The sequence below is a fragment of the Mobula birostris genome, chromosome 1 (genome assembly GCF_030028105.1).
Source record: "Mobula birostris isolate sMobBir1 chromosome 1, sMobBir1.hap1, whole genome shotgun sequence".
Taxonomy (NCBI): Eukaryota; Metazoa; Chordata; class Chondrichthyes; order Myliobatiformes; family Myliobatidae; genus Mobula; species Mobula birostris.
The window spans coordinates 93,491,985-93,508,400 of NC_092370.1; the positions used below are offsets into that span (position 1 = coordinate 93,491,985).

The 16,416-nt window shown below is 41.4% G+C and overlaps 1 protein-coding gene across 5 annotated transcripts in view; it reads right to left on the reverse strand.

The window, feature by feature from the left end:
* The window catches only part of LOC140198338 (focal adhesion kinase 1), a 569,537-nt gene that overhangs the window by 262,396 nt on the left and 290,725 nt on the right, over positions 1-16,416 (reverse strand). For all 5 annotated transcript variants that reach the window (XM_072259446.1, XM_072259450.1, XM_072259457.1 and 2 more), the window contains one exon: positions 5,352-5,439. In XM_072259446.1, the coding sequence (XP_072115547.1) occupies positions 5,352-5,439 (88 nt within the window). The remainder of the gene's footprint in view (positions 1-5,351; positions 5,440-16,416) is intronic.

Here is a 16,416-nt window from a genome sequence, read left to right on the forward strand (position 1 = left end):
CCACACTACCAAGTATCCTGCCATTTACTTTGTACTCTGCCTTGGAGTTCGTCCTTCCAAAGTGTACCACCTCACACTTCTCCGGGTTGAACTCCATCTGCCACTTCTCAGTCCACTTCTGCATCCTATCAATGTCTGTCTGTAATCTTCGACAATCCTCTACACTATCTACAACACCACCAACCTTAGTGTCATCTGCAAACTTGCCAACCCACCCTTCTACCCCGACATCCAGGTCGTTAATAAAAATCATGAAAGTAGAGGTCCCAGAACAGATCCTTGTGGGACACCACTAGTCACAATCCTCCAATCTGAATGTACTCCCTCCACTACGACCCTCTGTCTTCTGCAGGCAAGCCAATTCTGAATCCACCTGGCCAAACTTCCCTGGATCCCATGCCTTCTGACTTTCTGAATAAGCCTACCGTGTGGAACCTTGTCAAATGCCTTACTAAAATCCATATAGATCACATCCAGTGCACTACCCTCATCTATAAGCCTGGTCACCTCCTCAAAGATTAACTTATGATTATTATCAATCATAAACAAGGGCAGCACGGGTAGCATAGTGGTTAGCATAATGCTTTCCAGTACTAGTGACCTTGGGTTCAATTCCCTTCCTGCTGCTGTCTTTCAGGAATTCTCCCTGTGATTGCATGGGTTTCCTCCTACAAGGGTTGTCTGAAATAAGCAGCTGCCCCAATTAACCGATGGCCCAATTAACTAGAATCCACTGTATAATCTACACAGAGTACAGGCTTGATTTGGTGAACAACAAGTGATGCGGGACTAATCATCTCCAACACGAGGACTGACTGATCTCCCTCTGACATTCAACAGCACTATAAACAAGAAATACCATGGAGATTATCATCTTACAAGAAAAATGAATATAAATGCCATAGCAGCAGAATGTAAGCTTTGTTATTCCATGTCCAAGTCTGGAGTATGATGAAATCATCTCCTTTTTCTAAAAAAGTGCAGGTCAAAAATACACACAAGCCTGACATCATCCATTTATTATTTAATCTGGTCATTTGACTGACACTCCATCAGTTCATTAAACATTTATTTTCTCTGTCACTGATAGGTAAGATGGCTGCCCTCTGCATCACCTGGAAGACCAACTGTTGCAACTTGTCAAGATTGGTTTTAAAATATTTCTAAAGCTGTAACCGACACAATATGGGGCCCAAGAAAAATAGAATTCCAAGATGCCTTTTAAAATACACACCTTTGTATCTCAAATACACCTTATCAATCCATCATAGCACAGTCAAAACTCTGGAATTATCTTTCTAACTGCAGCATGGGAATATCTTCAAAGCACAAACTTCACTGGCTTAATAATAACCTACCAAGGGTAATTAGGGATGGCCTATATGTTGTTGTGTTGGTGGTTATGTCCAGAGTCACAAAATAGTAAATAACTTCCCCACATGCTGTGGTACTGAAATGGTTCTAGAGGATATCCTATAGGATAAATAAATACCTTTATGACTGTGTGACAATCATAATACACCATGTCCAATCCTTCTCTAATTGTCTGTGGCCTCTGACACATTTGACCAAACTAGCCTCCCCCAAGATCACTCCATTATCATGAAGCTTGATGGAACCACGTATATTTGGTTAACTTTCTAACTACCCAGCTAAAATCAAAAAAGCACCTACAATCTTGCTGCTTCTGACCATTACTCCCCATGTTCCCTTGGTGTCTATCTTTGCTTCCCACATTTTTCCCCCAAACATCATCTCTTGGGTTTACCTTAATATCTACAGAAAATATGCAGGTCCACCTCACTATCATACTCAACCTATTATGAATCTAAACTGACAGATAGCTTACTTGACAATCAGTACTAGATAAACCAAAATTTTCTCTTAATACTGGAGAAAATTATAGATGGCAGAGAACAACCTCCATTTCCTTGCTTCTGACTCTCACACTCATGGGAAGTTGTCTGACTCCAAACTAAGCTTTTCAGAGTTTTAATGTCATATCTGCCTCCAAGGAGAGCTTTGGATCAGTCATCACACATTTATACTAGCCTTCAATCCCCACCTCTAACGGTTCTCAGCTCTATCTTCATCTCAATTTACCTCTTACTGAAATTCTCTTTCACGTAACTATTCCAAAGCATGACTCGTCTGGTTTGCCTCACAACAAAACTGGCTACGTGGTTCAATAGGTAGTTTTGTTGTAACAGTTTCTTTAATACATTGATAGAAGACGAAAACTATCAATATTAGCCAATATCAATAACTTTATCTTTGTCCAAACAACAATGTACAGGGAACATGTGGTGCAGTGGAGAGTAACCTTGTGGATGTTCCACTCAGCAAAAGGGTATACTGCTTGAGGATGACCGAGCAGTGGAAAGCCACAGTGGTCAGGTCTCTGACACTGAGTCTGGCCCTGTGGGCTCAGAAGAAATGGGGAGAGAAGAGGCTACCTCTAGCGATAGAGGATTTGTTGGTTAGGGGAAAAGAACAGAGGTTTTGTGGATGAGAAGAATATTCCCAGATGGTATGTTGCCTCCCAGGTTCTAGGGTTAGGGACATCTTGGATCAAGTCTACAGTATTTTTAAGTGGGAGGGTGAGCAGCCAGAGGTCGTGGTCAATGTCAGTAGCAATGACATAGGTAGGAGAGGTAATGAGCTCCTGCAAAGTGAGTTCAGGGAGTTAGGTGCTAAGTTAAAGGACAGGACCTCCCGGATCATGATCTCAAGATTGCTACCTGTGCCATATTCTAGTACAGCCAGAAATAGGAAGATCATATAGATTAACATGTGGCTAAGGAGATGGTGCAGGATAGAGCCTTCAGATTTTTGGAACATTGGACTTTCTACCAGGGAAGGTGGGACCTGTGCAGAAGGACAGCTTGCACCTGAACTGGAGGGGGATTATGTCCTTGCAGGGAAGTGTGCTAGTGCTGCATGGGGGGGTTTAAACATACAAAGCCAAGAATCAAAAGGTTAAGGATGGTGGGACTAATGTTCTGAGCTGCATGTATTTCAATGCAAGGAACATTGTAGGAAAGGTGGATAAGCTTAAGACATGGATTAGCCTGTGGAATTATGGCCTTATAGCTTATTAGTGAGACTGGTTGCAGGAGGGGCAGGACTGGTAGCTCAATGTACTGGGGTTCTGTTGTTTTAGACATGTTAGAGCGGGAGAGATTAAAGAGGGAGGGGTGGAATTACTAGTCAGGGAAAATGTCAAGGTAGTGCTCAGACAGGATAGACTGGAGAACTCATGGACTGAGGCTTTATCAGTAGAGCTGAAGAATAAGAAAGGTATGACTGCATTAATGTGATTATTAAACCAACAGCTCACGGGATTTAGAAATCACAGACTGCTGCAATAAACAGGTTGTGAGAACAGGTGATTCTAACTTTCCACGTAAATGGGGCTATATTACAGACCACATAAGGTTTTTACAGTAGGTGATCTTAACTTTCCACATATATACTGGGATTCCCATACTGGAAAACAGCGGAATGGAAAAAAATTTGTCGAATGTGTTCAGGAAAGGTTCTTTAATCAGTCCCAACTAGAAAGGGTGCAATACTATATCTCCAATTAGGGAATGAGACGATGCAGGTGACAGAAGTTTGTAGGGAAACACTTTGCATCTGGTGATCATAATGTCAGTTTCAAGGTAATTATGGAAAGGATAGGTCTGGTTTTCAGGTTGAAATCTTAAATTGGATAAAGACAAATTTTGATGGTATCAGAAAGATTCTGGCAAGTGTGGATTTGAACAGATCGTTTTTTGGGAAAAGTGTACTTGGTAAATAGGAGGCCTTCAAAAGTGAAATTTTGAGAGTATAGAGTTTGTATATTCCTGTTGGAATAAAAGGCAAGGCAAGGATTGTGGCTTAAGGAACCTTGGTTTTCAAGAGATATTGAGGCCCTGGTTAAGAGAGAGAAAAAAAGTGCATAGCAGGGATAGGCAAGCAGTAACAAATGAAGTCCTGAGTATGAGAAATGTAAGAGAACACTTGAGAAGGAAATCAGGAGGGCTAAAAGAAGACACAAAGCTGCTCTAGCAGACCAGGTGAAGGAAAATCCCAAGAACTTCTACAGATATGTTACGAGCAAAAGGATAGTAAAGAACAAAACTGGTCCTCTGGAAGATCGGGGTAGTAATCTGTGCATGGAGCTTGGATTTCCAGCATCAGATTTTCTCTTGGACAGAGCTGAAAGAGATGGAGGCAATCTTAAATGGAATTTTTGCATCTGTATTTACTCGGGAGACGGACTGAGAGTCAACAGGTCATGGACCCTACACAGAATGCAAAGGAGGAAGTATTTGCTGCCTTGAGGCAAATTAGGGTGGGTAAGTCCCCAGGGGTTGACAAAGTGTTCCTTCAGACCCTGTGGGAAGCTAGTGCATAAAATGCAGGGGCCCTAGCAGTGATTTCTAAAACATCCTTTGCAACAGGTGCAGAAATATTTAAAACATTCATCACAACAGGTGAGGTTCTGGAGGACTAATGTTGCTCCGCTGTTTAAGAAAAGCTCTAAGAATAAGGCATGAAATTATAGAGTGTGAGCCTGACATCAGTAGTGGGAAAGTTATTAGAAGGTACTCTAAGGGATTGGATATATGCTTGAGTATTTGGATAGACAGGGACTCACTAGATATAGTCAGCTTGGTTTTGTGTGTGGTAGGTCGTATCTAACCAATCTTATGAAGTTTTTTGGGGAAGTTACCAGGGACTTTAATGCAGTGGATGTTGTCTACATGGACTTCAGCACAACGCAATTGAAAAGATCCCGTATGGGAGGGTTGGTCAAGAAGGTTCAATTGCTTGGCATTCAAGATTAGGTAGTAAATTGGATTAGACCTTGGTTTTGTGGGAGAAGCCAGAGAGTTTGTAGTGGACGACTGGAGGCCTGTGACTAGTCGAGTACCGCAGGAACTGATGCTGGGCCTGTTGTTTGTCAACTAAATCAACGATCTGGATGATTGTGTGGTAAACTGGATCAGCAAATTTGCAGAGGGCACTAAGTTTGGGGGTATAGTGAACAGCGAGGAAGGCTATCAATGCTTGCTTGATCTGGTCTGGCTGGAAAATTGGACGAAAAAATTTCAATGCACCTATGAGATTAAGCATTTCCATTTTACAAAAAATTACTGGAGTGGCAGGGAAACGTTAAAAACATTTGTTTTTCCTGTATAAACAGATGATCCAAGAATAATATGCGGGGTGGGTAGGGTTGGGAACAGCCATTTACAGATAAATTCTGAAATTATCTACCTGTAAAATTATTAAGATTCTCAAATGTCATTCAAACAACTTCACCCTTTGGAAGATGGATGTTTTAGCCACTAACTCACCTGTTGATAAAAGAAATTTAAAGCAGGCTTATCTTCGCTGAACTCTGTCAAGAAACCTTTGGGTAAATATCTGATCCGAAGTTCATATCTGAAAGAAAACAACATTACGTCAGCCACTGATCTCATATTCTTACTGAAATGAATTATAATTCAAAATACTTCAAGATCTTTTGATGCACATTCACAGCTGGTAGCATTGAGAATGCATAAAATGATGTATGGGACTGAAATAAATGGTAACAATAATGGCGAGACTACCGATGCTTCATTTTGGAGTAAAGTCAACACAGCTGAAGTCAGAAATCCAAAAGTGTTGTCAATTATTCCCAGCTCATTGACAAGTTCCAAGTTTCCAGTCTTTTCAGGCAAAACATTTGAGTGATGAAAACTTCACTGCTTAGAACTATCCTTAGTGAAAATAACTCGGTGCACACAATAAGTTGTACTGAGGGAAATGAACTTGAAGCAGCATACAAACATGTAATTGTCATTTGGCTATTTCTTTCACTCCATCTATCTATTTGTTATTCCCTCATATGACATTATCAACCACTCAGCAGACAACCATGGTAACAGCCAGATCCATGCTTTCAATCGCGGGTTCTTTGACTTTCTCACATCCTGCAAGGATCAGAAGATCGCCCGTCTACAGACCACAGGACCTCCTGTCTCCAACGCCAACAGGCCCGGACATCTCCAGACTGTGATCCCTGCTGCTGACCTCAATGGCTCTAATGATCCAGAGCTGATTCAAAACCGAGACTCCACCACCATCAATGCAGGTTCCAAAGACTTCGGACATCTCCAAAGTGCTGATTGCACAACATCCCACACTGACTCCAGCCTTGACCTCTTCATGCACTGCTGCTGGAACTCCCATCTCCCCTTCCCCCACCAGGTCTTTCAGGTCCCACTGCCTGCTATTGGGTCCTTGGAGACTCTACCTTCCTCTAACCCCACCATCCCTGAACACCCCAAACCTCCCTTCTCCTCAGACATTAACCCCCTTCCCCCCTCTGATCCCAGCTCTTATCCATGCCGGGTCTTCACCATTTCCTCTGACCTTCGCCACGCTAAGGTAGAATGTTCTGTCCTCTGTAAGGACCTCACTTTGTCCCCTGCGCCCACACCTCAGTGAGTTCCATGCCCGCCATGACACTCAGCTTTTCTCCCGCTGCCTCTGTCTCCAAGTCTTTTTTTTTTGGCAAGAACTCTCCACTTCACACTGACGACTCCTTTTCCAGTCTTCAACCCTCCTCCTCTTCTTGGACACTCTGCCCTGGTCTTCTCCCTGCTCTGGACCTTTTCATTGCCAACTGCCGACGGGACATCAACTGTCTAGACTTCAACACTCCTATCTCCAATTCCAACTTCACTCCTTCTGAACACTATCTTCTCCACTTCCTGCGCACCAATCCTAATGTCATCATCAAACCCGCAGATAAGGGAGGTGCTGTAGTAGCCTGGCGTACTGACCTCTACCTTGCTAAGGCCCAGCGCTAACTCTCAGACACCTCCCCTTATTTACCCCTCGAACAGGACCCCACAAGGAAACATCAGGTCATGATGCCTGCCTGGGCACAACCCTCAACTGCATCACTTCCATTTCATGCACATCAGATCTCACCCATCCTCCCGACACCCTACCAGGGGTAGGGTTCCTCTTGTCCTCATCTACCACCCCACCAGCCTTTGCGCTCAGCACTTAATTCTCCGCAATTTACGTCTCACCAATGGGATCCCACAACCAAGCACATCTATCCTTCCCCCCCTACTTTTTGCAGGGATCGCTCCCTATGCGACTCCCTTGCCCTAGTGATCTCCCTCCTGGCACTTATCCTTGCAAACAGAACAAGTCCTACACCTGCCCCTACACTTTCTCCCTCACTACCAGTCAGGGCCCTAAACAGTCTTCCAGGTGAGGCGACACTTCACCTGTGAGTCCGTTGAGAATATATATGTGTCTGGTGCTCCCAGTGTAGCCTTTTGTATATCGGTGAGACGTGTCATAGATGGGGAGGCCGCTTCACCGAGCACTTACCAGAAAAAGTGGGATCTCCCAGTGGTCATCCATTTGAATTCCACTTCCCATTCCCATACCAACATGCTTATCCATGGCTTCCTTCACTGTCGTGATGAGGCCACACTTAGGTTGAAGGAACAACACCTTACATTCCGTCTGGGTAGCCTCCAACCTGATGGCATGAACATCGACTTCTCAAACTTCCTGTAATGCCACCCCCCCCGCCTCCATCCCCTTCTCCTTCTGTCACCTTATCTCCTTGCTGGCCTATCGCCTCCCTCTGGTACCCCTTCCCCCTTTTCTTTCTTCCATGGCCTTCTGTCCTCTTCTGTCAGACTCCTCCTTTTCCAGCCCTCTATCTCTTTCACCAATCAACTTCCCAGCTCTTTAGTTCATCTCTCCTTTTCAGGTTTCACCTATAACCTTGTGTTTCTCTTTCCCTCACCTTTTAAATCTACTCCTCAGCTTTCTTTCTCCAGTCATGTGAAAGGGCTTGGTCCAAAACATCGACTGTACTCTTTTCCATAGATGCTGTCTGGCCTACTAAGTTCCTCCAGCATCTTGTGTGTGTTGCTTGGTAACAGCTTCCTACGCCTATTTTAATTTGTTCCTACACTATCAAGGAATAACTTGATTAAATAGGGAATAATACTTCTTAGATAGTTCAATCCTGAACAATATGCTGTGCAGCACATGTCATTTAAGAAACCCTCATAGGTTAAAATCAACAAATTGATGTTATTCTTTAATAAAGTTATTGCTTCAATAAATTTAGTCTGACAGAACCAGCTGCAATCAAATTCCTCTGCTTCAACTGTCAATAGGCATCCAGTTTCCTTTTTGGATGATGGTGTGGTGCATCAACAACCTGTGGAAGGAATATCATAAAATGTGGTGTTGGAGAGTAATTTCAGTGGCTTATTATTCATTGAACAAAGGAGCCAAGCATTAACTCAAATCTGTTTCCAAGGCTGCCTTGTGTGGTAACCATTTATCTATGTTAGAAGCTATATTCAGAATTTTATAGACATTTGTAACCATGATCATAAAACTAAGATAGCAGAATATTTCCACTGTTGTTGGATGTCCAATTGACTGAAAAAAGATGTACAGTGCTCATTTGAACAAATTAGGTTTTATGTGGAAATTTTGCAAATAGATTGCTAATCTCCTACTGCAGTATTTATTTCCAAGAAGAACTAATAGCTCTTAATACTAAAAAATTCTTATAGATAAGAATTCATTCGGTGCTTAATAAGTCATGGCAGTGCTATGGAAATAAGAATTTTTAGTTACCTGACTCGTAATTTTCATTCAGAATAACTAAGAAATCTATAATTCAGTGATCTGACCAATGCCACTTCATAATTTGCTATATATTTAAGTGCTCTCTACTACAAATGCAAATCAATTCATAGATGTTGCAAATACTCATCTTCTGATTCCCTAAATGCTTATCACTACCATCAATAGAATGTTACCAGTTGGACAGATGACTGCAAATCCAACAACATGCAAGAAGCTTAACGGCATATAGGACAAAACAGCCTACTATCTCCAGCTCTGCTTCATCAACTACACAGGAAAGCTGCAAAAATGTACCACTTGTAAAATGCACACCATTCACTTACCTAAGCTATTCTGACAGCATGTTCCAATCCCACAACCTCTAGCAAGAACAACTTAGTGTACATGTAAACACCTGCCATCTGTAGGTTTTCCTCCAGCTCACTCCCTAGTTGGACTTCCAAATGTATCGCTGTTCCCTCATAGTTAGTGGTTTTAAATACAGGAGCTTTCATCACATTAGCACAGTGGGAGCACTTTCGACAGAAGTAGCTCAGCACCATCTTCCCAAGGGCAATATTACATAGATGTAAAGTAATGGCCTCACCAGATACTCAACTCCAAAAAAAATGTCCCATCAAGGACTTACAAAAATCATGCCGACATGAAGCATGCACATATACCCTTGTAAGTCTTCAAAACAATTCGCACATTAGTCAAAACAACTCATATTAGACTCTCTAAACACCTTGATGCCTATCCTTGATTATATAGATGATAAACTTCTTAACATTGTTTTCACCATAATATTTCAGTACTAGCTATATTATACTTTCACAAGTCTACTGAGCCTGAGCCCTCTACACTGATTAAGAGAGTAGAGGAAAGTGCAGGAATCCACTATTAAGGTACTCAGAAAATGATAATAGGATTGGGCAGAGCCAACATTGACCTACGAAGGAATACTAACATTTGACAAATCTGTTAAGTTGTTTGAGGTTGCAACTAGAGTTAACCAATGGATGTGATGTATTTAAGCATTTAGAAGGCATCAAAAAGATCTGACACAAATTAGAGCACAGGGACAGGATACTGAATGGTGTGTGGTTTGAGGATTTGTAATGGACAATAAATCAAGTTGGAATAAAATGATGATTTTCATTTTGGAAAGTTGTGGCTCATCAGTTGCCACAGGGATCTATGTTTGGACCCCAGGTGTTCATAACTTCTATTGATAAATTAGCTGAGGAAACTATATAAAATATTGAAGTTTGTTGACAGTGAGGTATGAAGGAGATATTAACAGGCTAAATGAATGGACTGCAATGCCACATGGAAAATGTGAAGCCTTCCATCTTGATAGACAGCACAAAAGCAGATTCATTTTTTTTATATTATGAGTGGTTGTAAGACATTCATAGGGATTTAGATAAAATTGTACATAAACCACTATAGGAACTTAAGTGGAACAAGAAATTCTAAGGCAGAACATTGGGCTTTATTGCAATAAAATTAAGTACAGAAATATCAGAATTATTGAAATAATACATATATTGAGACAGACAGCACTTGGTATACAATGCAATGTCATTTATTACCCATTCTGAGAAACTCGTGAGGCATTGGTAAACTATCTGCTTCAGATTCTCAATTCAAACATCAGGCAGTATCTGTGGAAAGGTCTATATCTATAACCTGAAATATTAACCATAATTTCTCTTTCCATGGAAGCTGCCTGATCTGCTGAGTTCTCTCAGCATCATCCACTTTGGTTTCAGAATTTTGCCATCTTCAGTTTCTTGATTTTAATTTACTTGAGGAATGACTGGGGATGGTATGAAAGAAAAAAAAATGCAGACTTATTTGTTGAACTCCAGGATGCACCACCTGAACCAAATTAACAAAAGGAAATGGACAAATGATGGAAAGAAAAACATGATAGTCTTAGCGAAACCGAGTTGATGCCTATCTGGATAATATTTTTAAAAAGCCAACGGAGTTCTTATCCATTCTATCATAAGATAGTACTTTCATTTTTATAGAATAAAATATCAGCAAAAACTGTTTTAAAGGGTTTTCTCTGTTTCTATCCCTTACCAAAACAAGTCCAAAAATACACGATGCCATTACACACAAGATATATGTTTGTTTATGTTTGTTAGTCGTTTGATGAACAGTTCAGCACAGCTACAGGCCAGGCCCTTCGGCCCACAATATTGTGCTAGCCCAATTAAATTAAATTAGTAATCAAGAGGCTAACTAAACTTATCTCTTCTGCCAAAAGAAGGGCATATATGTCAATACTAATTTCAGGATGATAAGGAATATAGAAAATGGGGAAAAAATCCAACTTTAGAACAAGAAATGTACAATTTTCATATTTTGTATTAAAGTTAGTCTAATATTTGCCATGCAAATTGCATAATAACACTTGCTACAGCACCATAACAAGATTTCAAAAAAAAAAAAATTCAGGTATTTTTAATGTGCTGAACAAATTTGAATGGTTATGTAACAGTTAAGATTATGCTGTTATAGAATTTTAAGCCCAAAATTAGCACATTTAAGTACAACATATTCAAGGCAACTCAACCTGGATTCTACCAAAGTTGCTCATTTCCTGACCTTCGTTACACCTTTAGTACACACATGGACAAAAGGAATGCTTCACAGATAACTTGAGCTGAGCTGCCCTTGATATTGAGGCAGCATTTGATTAAGTATGGCATTAAGAAGCTCTGTTAAGCTGGAGTCAATGTAATTTGGGGGGAAATTTCAATTAGGTATAGTTGGGATCATATGTAGCACAAAGGAAAATGGTTGTGGTGGCTAGAGGTTAATTATCTCAGTCATCGGATACATTCACAGGAGTTCTTTAAGATCTTGTATCCTATATTCTTCAGCTGCTTCATCAATGAGCTTCCTTCATCTGTAAAGTCAGAAGTAAGGATGATCGATGATGACTGCATTGACTGTAAATGTAAGACCACATTCTGCATTTTTTGCTGCTTTCCCCTTTATTCTACCTCAATGTACTTACGCTTTGCAAAGAGTTCTATGGGTAGCATGCAAACCAAAGCTTTCCATGTATCTCACTACGTGAGACAATAAACATAGAATAGAAACCATAGAAAAACTACAGCACAGAATCAGGCCTTTTGGATCTTCTTGGCTATGCCGAACCATTTTCTGCCTAGTCCCACTGACCTGCACATGGACCATATCCCTCCATACACCTCCCATCCATGTATCTGTCCAATTTATTCTTAAATGTTAAAAAAGAACCCACATTTACCACCTCGTCTGACAGCTCATTCCATACTCCCACCACTCTCTGTGTGAAGAAGCCCCCCCTAATGTTCCCTTTAAACTTTTCCCCCCTCACCCTTAACCCATGTCCTCTGGTTTTTTTCTCCCCTTGCCTCAGTGGAAAAAGCCTGCTTGCATTCACTCTATCTATACCCATCATAATTTTGTATACCTCTATCAAATCTCCCCTCATTCTTCTACGTTCCAGGGAATAAAGTCCTAACCTATTCAACCTTTCTCTGTAACTGAGTTTCTCAAGTCCCGGCAACATCCTTGTAAACCTTCTCCGCACTCTTTCAACCTTATTAATATCCTTCCTGTAATTTGGTGACCAAAACTGAACACAATACTCGAGATTTGGCCTCACCAATGCCTTATACAACCTTATCATAACATTCCAACTCTTACACTCAATACTTTGATTAATAAAGGCCAATGTATCAAAAGCTTTTTTTATGACCTTATCTACCTGTGATGCCACTTTTAAGGAATTTTGTATCTGTATTCCCAGATCCATCTGTTCCACTGCACTCCTCAGTGCCTTACCATTTACCCTGTATGTTCTACCTTGGTTTGTCCTTCCAAAGTGCAATACCTCACACTTGTCTGTATTAAACTCCAATTGCGATTTTTCACCCCATTTTTCCAGCTGGTCCAAGTCCCTCTGCAAGCTTTGAAAACCTTCCTCACTGTACACTACACCTCCAATCTTTGCATCATCAGCAAATTTGCTGATCCAACTTACCACATTATCATCCAGATCATTGATATAGATGACAAATAACAATGGACCCAGCACTGATCCCTGTGGCACACCACTAGTCACAGGCCTCCACTCTGAGAAGCAATTCTCTACTACCACTCTTTGGCTTCTTCCATTGAGCCAATGTCTAATCCAATTTACCACCTCTCCATGTATACCGAGCGACTAAATTTTCCTAACTAACCTTCCATGCGGAACCTTGTCAAAGGCCTTACTGAAGTCCATGTAGACAACATCCACTGCCTTCCCTTCATCCACTTTCCTGGTAATAGTACAGCATATTACAGGCCCTTCGGCCCACAATGTTGTGCCGACCCTCAAACCCTGCCTCCCATAAAACCCCCCACTTTAAATTCCTCCATATTCCTGTCTTGTAGTCTCTTAAATGTCACTAGTGTACCTGCCTCCACCATTGACTCAGGCATTGCATTCCACGCACCATCCACTCTCTGAATAAAAAAAATTCCTTTAATATCCCCCTTGAACTTCCCACCCCTTACCTTAAAGCCATGTCCTCTTGTATTGAGCAGTGGTGCCCTGGGGAAGAGGTGCTGGCTAGCCACTCTATCTACTCCTCTTAACATCTTGTACACATCTATCATGTCTCCTCTCATCCTCCTTTTCTCCAAAGAGTAAAGCCCTAGCTCCCTTAATCTCTGATCATAATGCATACTCTCTGAACCAGGCAGCATCCTGGTAAATCTCCTCTGTACCCTTTCCAATGCTTCCACATCCTTCCTATAGTGAGGTGAGCAGAACTGGACACAGTACTCCAAGTGTGGCCTAACCAGAGTTTTATAGAGCTGCATCATTACATCATGACTCTTAAACTCTATCCCTCGACTTATGAAAGCTAACACCCCATAAGCTCTCTTAACTACCCTATCCACCTGTGAGGCAACTTTCAGGGATCTGTGGACATGTACCCCCAGATACCTCTGCTCCTTCACACTACCAAGTATCCTGCCATTTACTTTGTATTCTGCCTTGGAGTTCGTCCTTCCAAAGTGTACCACCTCACACTTCTCTGGGTTGAACTCCATCTGCCACTTCTCAGCCCACTTCTGCATCCTATCAATGTCTCTCTGCAATCTTCGACAATCCTCTACACTATCTACAACACCACCAACCTTTGTGCCGTCTGCAAATTTGCCAACCCACCCTTCTACCCCCACATCCCCGTCTTTAATAAAAATCACAAAAAGTAGAGGTCCCAGAACTAGTCACAATCCTCCAATCTGAATGTACTCTCTCCACCATGACCCTCTGCCTTCTGCAGGCAAACCAATTCTGAATCCACCTGGCCAAACTTCCCTGGATCCCATGCCTTCTGACTTTCTGAATAAGCCTACCTTGTGGAACCTTGTCAAATGCCTTACTAAAGGCATAAGAAGTCAATTACCAGATAATGTCACTGGACAAGAGTCAGGCCTGAGCTTGACAGGTGGCAGGTAATATTTGTGCCACACAATGTTGGGCAATGACAATAACTATCACCCCCTGACATTCCATGGCATTACCATCACTAAATCCTCCACTATTAATATCCCGGGGGTTACCAATGACAAGAGAAAGAATTGGATTAACTGTACATAAGAGGAGGCCAGAGGTGAGGAATGTTTTGGGTCAAGAAGCTATATCAGAGTTAAGAAGAAAATGGAAAGATTGCCAACATATAGCAGTATGAAAGGAATAGGATGGATGCTGGTTGGGGATCATGGACACCAGATTGGGAAGGGATGAGGTGGCAGATTGGCCTGGGTGAGGGAAAGGGGGCTGGCGCAGGGGCTGTCAAGTGATTGAAGCCAATTTGGGAGGGGATGATAGAAAGATAGAACCAGTTGGGAGAAGGGAATGGAAGGGATGAACACAAGAGAGAAGAAAAATTGTACATGGGGGAGGACAGCACTGAGTTGTAAGTTACTCGAGCAGAATGTAAGATGCCAATCTTTCAATTTGCTTTTAGGTTTTCAAAAGCAATAGAGAAGACTGAGAAAAGAGGGGTCAGTGTGTAAGATGGAAGAAGAGTTAAAATGGCATGCAACTAGAAGCTGGAGATGACCATTGCAGACAGAAGTCATCTACTCTGCAAAATGGTCATTTTACTGAATCATGTAATTTGCAACAAAAGCTATTAGGCTAATTAACATTTTATTCCTGGTTGACTCTCCCAAACTGCCTATATCGGAGAGCAAGGTAAAGAAAACTGGAAGATTATGATAAGGACTTTGTCAAACTTTTCTCTTAATTTCTTTTAAACATTGCAAACCCACCTCTCATTCACCATTTCTTATGATATTTATTCACTACTGCTGTTTTGCATACTCGAATTTTGATGATTCCTGAACTCAAAATTCTGCAGGCGTTGCAAACCTTAAGCAACATGCACAAAATGCTGAAGGAACTCAGCAAGCCAGGCAATATCTATGGAGGGGAATGACGAGTCAATGTTTCAGTTGAGATCCTGTGTGTAGTTCAATGGCAATAAACTCAACTTGAATTTCAACTTGATGCTTATGACTGTGAGGCTAAGTAGGGTTCCAATGCCATATTTATGTTCGTTGATGACACCACTGCTATTTGCTGAATCAAAAGTAGTGACGAATTGGCATACAGGAGAGAGATTGAAAATCTGGTTGAATAGTGTCACAAAAAAAAGCCACTCACTCAATGTTTGCAAAACCAAAGAACTGATTGTTCACTATGGGGGGGGGGGAGAGAGGGGGAGAGGGGTAGGGGAGGAGGGGGGAACCAGGGATCCATGACTCAACCTTCATTAAAGGATTGGATGAGGACTTTAAATTCCCTGGCATTATCATTTCAGAGGATCTCTCCTGGGACCAGCATTTAAGTGTTGTTACAAAGAAGGCTCCATTTTCTTAGAAGCTCGCGCATGTCATCTAAAACTCTAACAAATTTCTATAGATGCACAGGAGGAATCTATACTGACTGGTTACATTACAGCCTGGTATGGAAACACCAATTCCCACGAATGGAAAAGCCTACAAAGAGTAGTGGATATAGCCCAGTCCATCACAAGAAAACCCCTCCTTCCACTGAGCACATGTAAATTAGGCACTGCCACAAGAAACTGGCATCCATCATCAAGGGGCCCCCACTATCTAGGGCTATACTCCCTTCTCCCTCCTTCCATCGCTATGGAGGTAAAGGAGCCTTAGATTCCAAACCATTCCCTTCAACCATCAGGCTCCTGAACTAGAATTAATATCTTCACTCACCTCAACACTGGACTGATTCCACAACCTATGGACTTACTTTCAAGGACTCTACAGCTCATGCCCTCAGTATTATTTAGTTACTTTTTTTTTGTATTTAGACAGTTTGTCTTCTTTTGCACATTGGCTGCTTGTAGTTTTTTCATTCATTCCATTGTATTTCTTTATTCTACTGTGAATGCCCACAAGAAAATGCATCTCAGGGTAGAATACAGTATGGTAACATATACGTACTTCGATAATAAACTTACTTTGAAATTTGGAACAAATTATCAGGAGTAATGTATATTTTAAGGTTATTAACTGAAGGTCAACAAATTAATACAATTCCTCATTAATCCTGGAATGGAAAGGTTTACAAAATTATATATCAAAATGCCAAAAAGCAAAAAAAAAATTAACCTCATGTCATAGCCCGAAACAGCTGTTCAAAGTTAAACTTTGCAA